The sequence below is a fragment of the Caretta caretta genome, chromosome 1, assembly GCF_965140235.1.
Source record: "Caretta caretta isolate rCarCar2 chromosome 1, rCarCar1.hap1, whole genome shotgun sequence".
Lineage (NCBI taxonomy): Eukaryota > Metazoa > Chordata > Testudines > Cheloniidae > Caretta > Caretta caretta.
This window is the reverse complement of record NC_134206.1, coordinates 329807893-329823482: the sequence shown is the minus strand read 5'-3', so window position 1 is coordinate 329823482 and position 15590 is coordinate 329807893. Positions and strand designations below refer to the sequence as shown.

The window sequence follows — 15590 nt, the reverse complement described above, 5'->3', positions numbered from 1 at the left end:
TTACTACAATGTTTGTTAACACTTGGAAGTTGTGTAACCAAGACCTACGGAGGACATTAGGCACACCGACTTTGAATTAGTCAGTGAGTAACCCTCTGGCTGTAATCTAAGGGGAGAGGTGTGGCATTATGCCCCATATTCTCCACAGTAATATTATTATGAGTATTGCCTAATTATGATGTATTTTGTGCAAGATAAGGCATTTGAGATATCATTGGAAAGGTTATGATTTACTGAACATGATTATCCTACTTGTAGGCATGTATCATTTTTGTATCTGAAGTTGTCATATTGTCTATGCATCCATTAGAAGTGTGTTTACACCTGGGGAACACTCACCGGACAGAATGTAATCAGTCTAAATGGCTGGCCAGGAAGGAGCATTAAGAAAAATAGGTCTTTGAAGATGCTAATCTCCCACCAGGGAGCCTTCCTGGCAACTCTGCGAAACAGCCTTTGAGTTATGGCTGCAGGATCATGTGATCAACTCACTGATCCTGCACACCATGATAATACTAGTATTTTTCCACTGACTGGGGTGGGAATCACCCTGGAATACAAAGGATTCCCGCCATATGTAAAACCTATTTAAGGCACGGGAGTGACATAATCAGGGTTGGTTCTTCACAGAATCCTCACCGAAGAGGACAGCTGTAAACATCTAAGAAAAAAGACTGAATGAGGGGAGAACCAGGCTGGAAGGTTGTCTAGCCTGTGAATGAAGTATCTGAAGTTTTAAGCTGCGGGCAAGTGCAGCTGGCCTTCAAGAATCTCTGCCACCTGCCTAAAACATTTAGGGTGAGAAATTACTACTTGTAACCAGTTTCTTTAGTATTTTAAGCTTAGATTGAGCTTTCTTTTATTTGCTGGATAATCTGCTTTGAGCTGTTTACTATCCCTTATAATCACTTAAAATCTCTCTTTTGAAGTTAATAAACTTTTTTGTTTGGTCTAAAACCCAGTGTGTAGAATTCATAACTGGGAGGCAAAAAGCTGTTGCAGATCTTTCTCCACATTGAGGGAGGAGGCTGTAGGGGCAAGGTTGCGGAAGATTGGCGAGGAGCTAAGTGGTGGACTGAGTATGTGACTGGATGTAAGCGGAGGATGCAGGCAGTTTTAATGAACTTTGTCTGACAGACCCTGCCAAAAGATATTGTAGCACAGCTCAGCATATTTTTGCCTGTAAACAAGTTAATGTAATAAGCATTAATCATACATATAAGAATGTAACCAGCTGTTGACCCCATGTAACCCCAAGATAAGCACAGAGAATATAGCACTGCAGAGGACTCCCCCCAGCAGAGTCCTGCCTGGTCAAATGTCCCAAATGGCCAGAGTCCCCTGCAGCCCTTCCACATGTCCTAGGGGCTCCCCACAAAGATTGGAGCATAAGTTCTTCCCTCCTTCAGTAAATCAGTTTACTATTCTTAGGCCTGAGTGTCCTCCTTTCGCTTGTATCTCCTCCCCAGCCCTTGCAGGCACAGAGGCAAATTTCATGAGCTTACATTATATAGTTCTCGGTGCAGCACAAGACAGTAGAATTATGGGTCTACCCTCTAGAGGCATGGACTTGAGTCCTGGGCAATTCCTTAGCTGAATCTTCCCATGCAGAGCTGATCGCAGCATCTCTGTATGTTTCTGCAGCTGCATGTCCCCCTACTTGTATGTGTGCTGGTAAAGTGCAGTCTGAAGCCTGAGGGAAGGCTTGGCTGGCTTCCCTCAGCAATAGTGTGAAGGGAACCCAGGCTAGTGTGTCAAAGGGCTCGGTGGTACCCCAGTTCCAAGTGGCACCCCAGGGGTGAGAAGGCCATTTCACACACCCATAAGCATTTGTAGGCATGAATCCTTAGATAACATGCTAAAATATATAGGCACTTACATATATAGGGTGGCAAAATACCTTGTTCACCTCAGTAGGCTCAGTCCTTTTTAGCCTTGGAGATTCAGGTTTGGGGCAAGGTGAATCCTTATAGGTGGCACAGGGTCCTGCTACTCCTCTCCTCAGTCAGTCCCTTGTGCTTGTTTTGTTTTCCTTCCCTTCTGGGGAGCAAGTGCAGCCTCCCTACTAGGAAGGTTTGGTGTCTTGCTGTAAGCAGCCTACTGGTAACTTCCCTCACTCCTACCAACCAGGGGAGGGTTTAAAAAGGTCCCAAGTAGTTGGAGTCAGCTGAACCTAATTGGTTCCCTAGCAACCCCTTTTCCAGCTGAACCTTATTGCCCCGGTTGTCTCTCCTCAGTGGATAGGGAGGGGCCTTTTAATCCCCTAGGACTAATTACTACCCCCCTTTTGTAGCTGTTTGTCCTGGGTTTACCACAATAGGTATAAAAAACTAAAACACCCGCTACAAACCTGAAGACTTTTTTGAAGCACATGTAAATGAGACACAAAAACAGTCTAAAAGAACTAGACCACTAGTCCAAAAAGTCTTCGAGTCTCCTAAAGCAACTAGCACATGAGGAAGAGATAATGCCTGTTATGCACCTACTGTAATTGTGCAAAAATATACTAGATGCAAAAAATGCATTCTAATTTCAACCAGAAGTATGCAATTACACCTAGAAGTATGATAATTGATAGGATAAATTAGAAAAGCTATCTATTGTAATGAAATATTCTGCTGTTATTTATATAAATGCCTCAGAAACCTATTACGGTATTCATCTCAATAATAAGCTCTGGGAGTGAATTCCAAAGACTAGTTATATGTTTCATAGAAAAATATTTCCATTTTATTCATACACAATACACTGTGTTTCATTAAGTATGACAAAGTGAGTGAGGTAATATCTTTTATCGGACCAATTTCTGTTGGTGAGAGAGACCAGCTTTCAAACTTACACAGAACTCTTCTGCAGGTCTGGGGAACATATTTAGGTGTGACACTCTGAGTATAAGGAGGAAGAGATTGTTTTTCAGCATAAGTAGTTAACACACATTTCAAGGGACCATTCCAGGTAACATGGCATCAGTCAGAGGGGGGGACGGGAGAAAGGGTGGGGAGGCAGCTGGCAGGGGGTTGTTAGTGGGTTATACAGATTGTTATAAAAAGCCATAAATACAGTGGCTCTATTCAGTCCATGATTTTTAGTGTCTTGCAAAGTTATGAATTTAAGCTCCCAGATTTATTTTCTCAAAGTGTTGTGTACGTTTCCTTTGAGGATAAAGACTGATCAATCACTCTATACCTGATCTCTTTGTGAAAAATGTTCACCCACAGCTGATATGGTGTTTTTGTTTTTTATCGTTTTCCTGTATGAGTTCATTTGAGAGCATAGAGATTGTCTAGTTTCACCCACATACTGTAGTTGTTATTGGGGCATTTAGTGCACTGGATGAAGTCACCACATGTTGTGATGAGCATGTGTAGGACCCATGGATCTTGAAAGGTGTATTGTGTGGGGTATTGATCATTGTAGTAGTGGAGATACATCTGCAGGTTTTGCATCTGTTGTTCTGGCAGAGTCTGGTGCTGCTTGGAGTTGGTGTGTCCTGGTCTGTGCGGAGCTTGCTTCTGATGCTTGGAGATGCTTCTCAGCTTGGAGATCACTCTATATCTGACCAATCAGTGCTCATCCTCAAAGGAAAGTTGCACAACACTTTCAAAAGTCAAGCCTTGCTGCTTAAATTCATAACTTTGCAAGACATTAAAAATCATGGACTGAATTGAGACACTGGATTTATGGCTTTTTATAACAATCTATTACTCACTAATAACCCAGCCAGCTGCCTTCCCCCACTCCACCCCCCACTTCCCTTCCCTCCTGTGACCGAATGGGTATTAATGCACCACTTCACCATAAATGGTCCCTTGAAATATTTGTTAACAACTTATGCTAAACAATCTGTTCTACCTTGTATTTTGCTCTGACACTTTGAGTACGTTTCCCAGATCTGAAGAAGAGCGCTATGTAAAATCAAAAGCTTGTCTCTCTCACCAACAGAAGTAGGTCCAATAAAATGTATGACCTCACCTACCTTGTCTCTCTAATATCCTGGGACAGACAATAACTATAACAATATTGCATTAAGTATGTCATTATATGAAGTATGATTTCAGTTTGATATTAAGTATGTTCCAACAAGGTGTATGCATCCCCAAGTATTATAATTACATCTATAAAGGCAAGCATTCATAGAAGATAATTAACAAACTTATTAACATAATTTTTAAACTTGTGCCCCATTTTGATGTGAACACAGTGTGAACCCTAAAAAGGTTCAAATCTGTCTTATTTTAAGACAGATTTTTGATCTGTTATAGCCAAATGAAATTGACATAAAACAGGCATAAAGATTAACAAGTCCTTGCTTGAGCAACTATTCCAAAAGTTCTCAATGCTGATTTGATTTGTGTGTTACCACCTAATAGACACAACCATTTAAAATTACTTAATCAGAAAATAAAATACACTCCTTAAATCAGTGGTCCCCAAACTGTGGGGCGTGCCTACCTAGGGGGGTATGGAGGAACATTTATGGATGGGTGCATGGCGGGGCCCAGGCCAGCCCCCACGGAGGGCAGGGAGGGAGCACCACCCAGCCCCACTCTGCCCCCAGCCACAGCTCCACTCTGCCCCCTGCTCTGCTCCCAGCCCAGCTTCAGCCCTAGCTCCGCTCCTCCCCCCAGCCACAGCTCCACTCCACCCCCGCTCTGCCCCCAACCCAGCTCCAGTGTTAGCTCTGCTCTGCCCCAGAGCCAAAGCTCCACTCCTCAGCCCTCATTCCCTCTCCACACCAGGCCAGCTCCACCTCTAGCCCCAGCTCCATTACTGGTAAGGCAGGGCATGACAGGAAAAGTTTGGGCACCAAAGCCTTAAATTGAATTTTGATAACTTGTTCATCACCAACTCCAGTGTTTGACACTTCTATATCATTTTAGTTATTGAAAATACAACATAATAGAGAAAAGATCTTTAATACATTTTGCCAAAGAAACTAATATCAAACTGCATTCAAACTCTGCTATCAAACGTTTGATCAGAAAGTGTACAGAGAATACTTTATTTGTGAGAATAGGAAGTGTGTGGATTAGCAAAATGCAGATTAGCCAGGCTCTACTGTACTTTCTTTTATGGTAAAAGTAATAAAAGTCTAACAACAACAAAATAGAGAACTAGAATCAACTAGGCATGATTTAGCAATATGAGCTAGCTGTTCTTGTGGGGGCAAAATCCATCCACTAAACTATAATTTTGCTTTTACAGCATAGGAAATTGTAAGATTAGTAGTTAGTGGTTGTGGAGTTTTTCACATCAGAAAAATGTATGTAACATTATTATTTAATACTTTATGGGAAAAAGAAGTGATATTCCTACTAAAGAGTAACATTGTACTTCCTACGGTATTAAACAATATAACAACTTTAAGTCTTCTTAATACAGCTATATTTTTCATCCAGAAGAGAGAGTGCACGCTTGCCAAATTCATCAACACATGATTTCCTTCCGTTGTGTTTCCTGCCAGGACTACATGGAACAAAATCAATATTTCCAAGTTATCTGGCAGGGAACCTGAGTATCACACTTATTGCAAAGACCTTTGTCTGTGACTGCTAAGCTGATTATCTGTACCATCTGGTAACTAAGAAGGCTTTGAAATTTACATATTACTTAACAGATACAATATACCCACTTAATTAGCCTGTTAAATAATGCCCTAATACTTTGTTTTCACAAGCCGATGTAACAATATAAAAATGCAGTAAATACAAACCTATAATTATATATATATTTATATTTATCTAGTAAATTATGCCTAACATCAAATTGTCTCAATTTCCAAACTGCTGTTTCTAATTATATCTCTTGAAAACATTAGTCTGCTGAATTGTATAAATCTCAACATATTGCAAAGTAATTATTTTCAGGGTTCAAAAAATGAAAATCTAGTAACATGTTGAAAAGTTAATCTAACATTTGCCTTCCTTTAAAAACATCAGTAAATTCAGAAAAATAGTTAGACAGATAGGTTACTTCTGTATTTCCTATCTGATGCATGATTTAATTGCATAAAAATATGCTATTAGCCATTTGAGTCAATAAACAGACATTCATATTTCAGAGTAATATAGGGTCCCAGGCTGGAAGAAGACCCAGCCTATGAAATTGCCTACAGATTATGGTGAGACAGCCCCTTTTGCTTTTAAACCTATTCGCTTGTTAAAGTTAGGAACTAGCTTGCAATTTTACCTTTTTATTTCTTTTGTAACCAATTCTGACTTTTATGCCTTATCACTTGTACCACTTAAAATCACAGAATATCAGGGTTGGAAGGGACCTCAGGAGGTCATCTAGCCCAACCCATTAACTACAGAAATCTCTCTTTTTGTAGTTAATAAACATGTTTTTTTGTTTTACATAAACCAGTGTATGCGTGGACTGAAGTGTTTGGGAGTCTCTACTTGAGAAAACAAGGCTGGTGCACAATCATTTTCCTTTGATGGAATGATGGACTTTCTATGACCTTGTACTTTCCAGGAGGGTATTGAGCAGTATAAGATGCACATTTCTGGAAAGCAAGGCTGGGACTAAGAATATGCTGGTGTTACCCTGTATGTAATTCATGAGTGGCTAGCGAGGAGCACTCATACTGGGAGCAAGTTACGTACTAGAGGCTGTGTGCGGACAGGACCTGGAGGGGTGGTTGTTCACAATCAAAGTAGCGTAAAGGGCATCCCAGGCTGGAGAGCTGAGGGGACACAGCTGTTCAACAGTCCAGATGCTACCCTGGGGAATATCACAGGGGGACATGAAAAATCCTAGTTCCACTGATGAAAACATAAGAAATCGCTTAGACACTAGCCTCCTTCAAGCAGGCATAGATGCTATATTGTATGTTCAATGCTCTTTATCTTACAACTGCATAGCCTGGGGAAAAGAGAAAGCCACAGCTCTCTACTACAGGAAAACAAAGACTGTTTATGGATGGTACTGTATTTTCAGTTAATTGCCACAGATCACTGAGGAAGGGAAGGTGAAATAAAGATTCAGTTTATTAAGTAGATGTGAATCTGTTAGAAGATCAAATCCCAAAAAACAGAATCAAAAGAACTGTAACCTCCTAGGAAAATCTTGCTGGCAAATTGTGCTCACAATCTGATAAGGGGCTGACTTTAGGTAATATGTGATAAAAAGATGTAACTATATAAAATAAGGATAAATACATGAAACTGATCATTTTTCTCACTATGGTATCATATTTGTATGTACCATGTTTCAGCAAGAGGACCTGAAAGTTCCGTGAATCACCCAAGTTTCTATTTTTTTAGTTCATCAGTCTATTGACTCCAACCTAGCAACAGAATCCTCACTTTGCACTCCATTCTTTCCATAAAAAGACAACATTTACAAAGTGATGTAAGCAGACTCTGTGCCAAGCCATCTCATGTCCCAGCTCCAGACCTCAGAGTTGGTATTTCTCTATAAATGGATGCATTCAGTAGCTGCTAAGTGTTAACCGTATTGGTGATCTATATATGCTATAAAATCAACAAAAACTGAATAAAGAGAAAAATTATACAATGGCTTTGTTTTATAACCAATGTACAATGAGATCTAAAACAAAAAGAACAATTATTTACCTTAAATTAACGGTGGTTCTTTGAGAGGTGTTGTCCACATGGATTCCTCTCTTGATGTGCATGCGTACCATTTACATGATCTTAGATCTTTTGGCCAGCAATATCCATTGGAGCCATGCCTGCACTCTAAACATCCTCCCCAGCCCCACCACATACACACACCTGATCGGATAAAAGGCAGACTGATCCAAGTCTTCCACAGTTCCTTCACCAAAACAGAATTTCAGAGAAGCAAGACTCCACAGTACGGGGAAGAAGAGTGGGTCCTGGAATCTATGTGGACAACACCTCTCAAAGAACTTTAGTGACTGTAAGGTAAGTGACCATACTCTCTTCAAGACATGGGAGACGCTCTTGGGACACGGCTGACAAGAGAGAAGGAAAGGGAGAGACAGTTGTACTGGAATACCAAGTTCAGAGGGCTCCCCAAAATGTCTAACAACTCTGTAAATAAAGTGAAATGGGAGGGGATGGAGGTGCAGAGCCTCCACTGGTGTGGTTTGATCTGGAAAGGACACTTCCAGAGCCAAATTACATCCTGACAAAGTGGAGATCATCTTGTTGACACAATATATAGCTTTGGTGTTCTGTCATCACTTATGCTGTGAACCCCTGGAGAAGATGTAGACTGCTTTGCATGTCAAGCAGATGGCTATGTATTCTAGGATGTTTATGTGACATCAAGCTTCCATCATTCCTGAAACTGGAGGTGACCTAAAGTAGCCCCCATTCCTGAGTGGAGGCATCTCTCACTCGAGTTTTGGTAGGAAGAAGTGCAGAGAATAGTACTCTGTTGCATACCTGAAGAGTCTTTCCAGCAGGAGAGGACTTTTTGTGGGACTCTGAGCAACATGTCCAGGCACTGTCTGCTGCGTAGATGCAAATTTCAATACCCTTGCTGTCATGTACTCTTTGTACACAGTAGGTTATAGGGATACCGTAAGGAAGTGCAAGCAAATCAACTGTTCCTCTATCAGTTCCTCTTGATGTTCCTTTGGTAACTTGTTCACAAACTGAGACAACTTATCCCCCTGTTTAAGTAATCATACCTGGAGATGTTGGCCTGAGAATTAATCACATGCATTTAGAGAGTGGCAAAGGAGTACACCTTACATGCAAAGAGATCTAACTTCTTTGGGTTCTTCTCTCTGGTTAAGGATTTGTGAGTTCCTTGTTATTTTGACCTTTCCTGGACAGAAGCCACTAAAATCAAACAAGTGGGAATTAAGGTATTAAAATTTCCTGGAGGGGACCTAGTACATCCTGTCAACTTGTTTGGATGTGGCTGGAATACATGTTGGTGTGTACCACAGGTCTTTCACAGGCTCCGACAGTCCCTCATTTATAGGCAAAGCAAACCTGCCAGGTATGGAAGGCTATAAGTTGTGCAGGAGTTTATGGTTTCTTCTTCCAGTCATATATCCAGGGTCTCTGCCATGTGCTTGACTAGGTCCTTCCTGGGACACTTTAATCCACTGAGGAAGGAATGGGAAAGTTCATGGAAAGGTATCCTCTGGGAAGGATAAGGAGATTGCACCAGGGACCAGGTGTTCTTCCCCCCGCAGCAGTTGGATCTTTTCCTCATTTTCCTCTTCCTGCCTTTCCAGGATCTGAGGCTGCATCAGCTGACACAGCTGCAATGGCCTATACTGCCTCTTTGGGGAGAGGCACATAGATCTGGAGGCAGTTGATTATGCAGTACAATTCATCCAAGGGTGAGGCCATGTTATCTGGAGTGCCCTGCCTCTGAGTGGGAGAGGATAGTACTGGAGATACCCCCTTAATTTCTGGTACTGACAGTTTCAGAAATTAGTAGCTTGGATATTACCACTTTCAGCCTCGCTAGGAGATATGACTCAAGTACTAGGCCCACAATTATAGTAATTTGGTACCATAAATCATTTGGATACTAATATAGCCAGTGCAGAGTTTACTGGATATGAAGGAACATGGGTCTGAGATGTCCAGTACACAGATGGCAGATACCAAGAACTGAAGTACTTAGTATCAAGGCTCTAGGTACCAAGGCACTTGGTGCAAAGTTCAGTACCAATATATGTGTTGGCCGTCAATTTTAGTGGGTCCAGTGGCATTCTTACTAATCGGTACCAGGGTACTTGAAGGGGTCTTGTCAGTCTTTTGACCCTTAGGAGACTGAGCCCAAGATGAGCCAGAAGTCTGACTCATGCCTTGACTTACTAGATACTGGAGAAAGTGACCTATGCCTTGGCCCATCCCTGGAGTAGTTGTCCTTTTCCCCCCCATCATGTCATTGGCATTGGAATACAGGTAGACAACTGTAAGCCTCTTAGAAGGAGGGGTCTGGGTGCTCAGGCTGAAATCTTGGCTCACTGGAGAAATAACAGAGGGACCGACCAGTGACATGGCCTAGCTCTGACCTTCCTCTCAATGTCTGAGGAGGCAAGCATTGAATCTTTGAGGAGGACAGGCTTCATGCAGGCTCTCTAGCTCATGAGTTCACTTAGAGAAGGAACAATACATAGAGCATAGCTCAGAAAAAAAGTGTCCCTCTCCTAGGCTGGGCAAGCAGTGGAAGTGCTGCTCACAGGCATCAATCATTCATCTGAGGGTCAGGTCTTGATTCCTGGAGATTTAGCTTCTGCCATGTTGCTAGCACGGCTGTACAGGAGTGGGAGTCTAGCCTAAATTGCAACTAAGAATTTATTCTTTTAGCCAATGGGGAATAACTATCTAACTATACAAAATAATAACTACACTAGCACAATATGCAGAGAAAGCAAACATAGTCAACTTTCCATCTCACTGCCTTGGGCCTAAGAAGGAAATGGATCTCCTCTGCTCTTTATGCCCTTGAGTGGGGAAGGACGGCACAAGGATATCTAGGATCAGACATGGCCCCAACAGACAGTGCAGGCCAAGAGCATCCAGTCTCCCATGCAGGGGAACCAAGAGTGAAATCGGTGTGGACAGTCACTCAAAGAGGAACTAAATGTTTGTTGTAGTTTTGATGGACAGGATCTAGAAATTAAGACCAGATCTAGCAAAGGCTTGCAGATGTGACTTCAGTGGGACTACTGCATAAATCTTTACAGGATCAGATGTTAAAATTGAAAACATGGTTACACTGTGAACTTTATTTATGTTTAAATGAGTGGACAACTGCATGCAAGAGAGAAAACAAGTTGTCCTACAAAAATACATGTTTATTTTTTTGTTGCGTAAAATGAGTGGATTCTGTACAGCAAAGCAAAACTAAAACTTGTAAATGTGTCGGGGAAGGTCAAAACATTTTCAGCATCAGTTCAAGGGGATCCCTTGATGATAACCGTTTATAGCAGTGGGTCAATTTCTTAGTGTAAACTGGGTGTGACAGGTAGGGTTGCCAGATGTTCAGTTTTAGACCAGAAAGTCCAGTCGAAAAGGAGATTTGGAAGTGTTCAGTCTGCCCTCCAGTCTGCCCTCCATCCTCTGCCTCAATTTTCCTGCCCCAGCCCCTTATTCCGGGGACTGACACCTCCCCCACAAACCCCACTGTGCCCCCACCCCAGCCTCCTACTCTGGGGACTAATCCCCCCTCCATCCTGCTGTGGCCTGATTGTCCCCGCCGTGGCCCCTCACTCTGGGGACTGATTCCCCTCTTCTGCCCCACTGTGCCCCCAATACCTCTCCCCATCCCCTTGCTGCAGGGACCGACCCCCCTCTCTGCTCCACTGTCTTCCAATGAGAGGAAGGTTCAAAGAAAAAAAATCACATTGCTCTTATGGGGTTCCCAAGTAGGGGCAACAATTAGAGGTTGGTTCATGCCCCAAACTAAGGTTCATAGCCTTTTAGATATCCCCTCCACCAGGCTCCCAGAGACTTGCCACTCCACCAAGATGACCATGTCACTCATCTCCAACATGGCCATATCCCCCGCATGATGCAGGAGAGTGGAGCATGCTTTGAAGATGCAACTGAGAATGTCATTACAGCAATAAACCTAAGAAACTACAAAATCCAAAAAAATAACCCCCACAATGCATTTCTCCTACTAATTTGATCTGGAATATTTAATACAAGTTTGACTTTTCAGACAATGCCCAACTGCATTTTATTAATCCTCCTGATTTTTTAACCCAATTTAAAACCAGCTATCCTTACAGAATATGTAGAATTGTACTGAACTATGCATTGTGGTGCTCCCATTGTGCCAGATGAATACAAAGGCTGAGCAGGGGGCACAGTCTTGGAGAAAGAGACAGACCAGGAGCAGGGCCTCAGGGGGAAGAGGTCGGGCAAGGGGTGGGGGCAAGGATGTCCGATTTTCAGCAGTTAGAGAGTTGACAACCCTAGATCACTCCTGGGCTCATAGCCAACATTTGCTGGGTCCCCAGTTATGTAAACAAAACAAAAGGTTTTCATTTGGCTGTTACCGCTTCAGATGGGCCACCACCTGCTGCCGTCTTACCCAGCAACAACAAGCAACGCATTGGTAGCAAATCACCACAATAGTCTTGCATCCTGCCTACCTTTCCTCAGGGAGGCCCTGACAGGCATCAGTCTCTCAAGCAGGCTTCTCTCATGAAGTGAGAGCTGGAGTTCTGCTCTCCTTCCCTGCAGGCTGAGCTGGGCTCTCCATCTTTAACCCCTCCCTCCAATCCTGATGCCTCCTGCAGACTCAGCCCACAGCAGTTCATTAACTCTTTCCTAGTCAGTGTGAGGTTTGTATCTGCATCACACTGGGTTTTACTGGCAAAAAGTGCCACAATCACTAACAGATAATTCAGTCCTTTTCTTTAAACACTGTATCAAATAAAACACCATCAAGTACACAAATTTTTACCAACCTGTAGGATTGCTCTTTCAGGTATATTTGATATTTCATCTTTGACTGTTTCTGAGGTAGAAGAATATTGTACATCATCCTGTTTATCAAAATATTCTTCCTGGTCTCCTTTTACCAAACGCTGAAAAAAATAACACAACAGAAGTATCCTTATCCAGATTAAAGTGTCATCTTTTCTTGTAAACTGAATATGTTCTGAGATATATTAAAAAGACCCAACTAATATATCAACATTTCTAAATTAAATTAGTTTTTTTAATTCATGTAGATTTATAAATCTACTTAATAAAATAACAACAATGCATATTACTCCAACAATATCATGATGAAGTTCATGAAGTATTTTACAAATACGTGTACTGTGCATTTTAGAACACCTGTTTTACAATAGTTTGTACATACAGTTCAGTAGAAATATCGTTGTTTGCTGTGTAAAAAAGAAGAAGAAGGGGAAGATGGAAGCAAGAGAAAGAGAAGGAAAATGGGAAAGGGAGATTAGGAAGAAGGAAAGAACAGGTGAAGAAAAGCGGCAGTTTTAGATTGTGCCTTTCCGCCATGAGCACATTTATTTTTCAGGCAGCAGTTTGTGTATCTCTGGCTTTTTTAAATTATTTCCTATTATAATTTAAGACTTAAAGGAGCCCAGACTTACCAAAAGTGTGGTCTGAAAAAGGCTCCTGGCTAGGGGAGCCAAGAAGTCAGTTAACGAAGTATCTCACCCCAGGGATTCCCATCAGTGGAGCTACAATGGAAACTAACGCTGTCCACAAAGGATTCACACCTTCTGTCAATATTAACTAATGTTTGAACAAGACTGTCAAAAATTGAGTTAGCTGACATAATGCTGACCACAACTTAGCAGTCAGTGAAGACTGGGACAAATCACATTCAGCATTGTATCATGGCTTAATTATGGTTAACTGATACAATGTCTGAGCATGATTTGTCCTGGTCTACAGTGACTGCTAAGTCATGGTCAGCATCATGTCAGTTAATTTGTATCTTCAGAATTGTGTTCAAACACAATAAAATATTGTAATGCAGACAAACATACTAAAACAGAGACAGAAACACTGTCTGTCCCTCTTGAAGTAATGGGTTTTGCTGGCAAAGAAGGGAGTACTTGACACCTCCCTGACCCTGCTTTGCTTAAATTGGCCTATACTTTTTAAAAAATATTAAGTTACCTTTTAATTGCAGTTGAAAAGTATTCTGTTGATGGAAAATTTCCCTTATGTTTATAATATCACAAACAATGGAAGCACTCAGAATATATTTTTAGAGCGGTGAAAGTCTGAGAACATAATTTTTAAGAATCATAAAAACTGCAACCCTGCAAAGCAACTCCAGCATTAACAGGGTTTCATGTTTAACAACTTTGCACAGGGCTTTGAAAATGCACAGTGTTACCTAAGTACTAAGTAACCACAGTGGTAGCAGTAGCATGGCAGAATGGCTCATTTTAATTTTATGTACCTAGGACTGCTTTCCCACCGCAGCTTCAGTTCATGGAGATCTATTGTTTAATCATTCAGCATGTAATATTTACAATTCTGTGTTCTGTACCTCAAAATATGCTTTTGTTTTTGCCGAACTCTGAGCCTCTGCATGCCACGCCCTTAGGATAGTTCTGCACAAATTGTCATTAAAGACCTTTTGTATCCTCATTGCTGCCACTAGAAAAAATTTATTCGATTACAAAAGTTATGAAAGCAAGGACCTCATTTCTGAATAAATGTTTCAGTTAAATGCCTCTGATGAAATGCAATTCTGTATACAACCAGCTCTACAGATTTATAACTGTCCACAACTATGTTCTTTATAATGAAACAAGCAGCAACAACACTCTCACAGTATATGTACTGGTTCATACAAATACACTAAGTTACCAGGAAAAGCAAAAAAGTGTTATATGATCTTATTTTAATAGCTATCTATAAAGGCATGATTAATCTGCAAGTTGGATCTGCCAAAAACCAGTAAGTTCACCAATTCTTAAATTCCAGAACAAGTAGCAAGTTTGAAGAGGCTGTCAGAGTAGAGAAAAAAATGTACGCTGTCCTCAGTGAAATGGAACAGGACATAACTCACTCACTCATTTTACATGTAACATTTTGAGAGCGGGAAGGTTCAAGAATAATAAAGGCAAATTAGTGTTTTCAATATACCGGTAATTCAAAAATGTAGTCTTAACTTAATCTCTATGAAAGTTTTGTTTTATATTTCATATTTTAAATGCTATAGTTCCTTGTCCAGTATGTCAGGTCTGTATTTTTGATTTAAAAGATCTGATTTTTAATAACTTGAACTAGTTTCAGAATGGAAATGGTTTAAAAAGGACTGTAGAACTACACATTATTATAAAACTGGTAGATTCTATCTCTGTATCATCGTGATTACCCGCCAAAGAATTTTCTTAAAAGCTGTCACTTTCCTTTCCAACAAAAATTCTTGTATCTTTTATACTGGGTTTATATGCAGCTTGTTATTTGGTGTATTTTTCCTTTAAAATTACATATTTTTCAAAGGATTTTAAATAATTTTTATACTTAAGAGACTGTACAAATATATGAGCCAAATTCTGTTCTCTGGTTGGTATGGGTACCAACATAAGTTCCACCTGTATCTGAGAGCAGAATTTGGTATTTGATTTCCAACCCTGCAAACTCTAACTCACCCCAGTAGTTCTTGCTCACATGAGCAGTCACATTTAACTCAACAGGAGTATTTGTTTTAAGGAAAGACTAATCCTGCAAGAAGAATTCTCAATTGTACATTTTGATATTTTAAATATATCCTAAAAATGTCCACACTAAATTTATGTCACTGTTTTACACATACAAACTAAATAGTCTTGAAAATCAAAATGAATAAACTGAACAATTTAGAATACCTTTAAACTATTTACCTGGTCTTTGGGTCACAAGAACTCTTACAAATTAAATGGTTTATAAATAACTCAATGACCTTTCAAAAGTCATGCAGATGTCACACAGCAGAATTTGATATGAACCTAAATTATACCAGCTCTGCAACCAGGGTTTTGACGTTACTGTTTAAAAACAGATCTTCTATTATAACAGTCCTGACACTAGACCTTAGAATTATATCTTTAAGAAACAATTTCATGTCTTATTTTTCACTAAACTCAAAACTCCAAAAATAATTTTATTCAAGAAAAAACCTATTTTCTCTGCATTGAG

At 40.7% G+C, this 15590-nt stretch overlaps 1 protein-coding gene across 9 annotated transcripts in view; it reads right to left on the bottom strand.

The window, feature by feature from the left end:
• Positions 1-15590, bottom strand: part of FBXL13 (F-box and leucine rich repeat protein 13) — a 171984-nt gene that overhangs the window by 133842 nt on the left and 22552 nt on the right. For 8 of the 9 annotated variants that reach the window (XM_075124502.1, XM_048836444.2, XM_048836437.2 and 5 more), the window contains 2 exons: positions 13954-14063; positions 12389-12508 (listed from right to left, as the gene is read on the bottom strand). In XM_075124502.1, the coding sequence (XP_074980603.1) occupies positions 12389-12508; positions 13954-14063 (230 nt within the window). The remainder of the gene's footprint in view (positions 1-12388; positions 12509-13953; positions 14064-15590) is intronic. The other variant, XM_048836442.2, reaches the window with a different exon arrangement.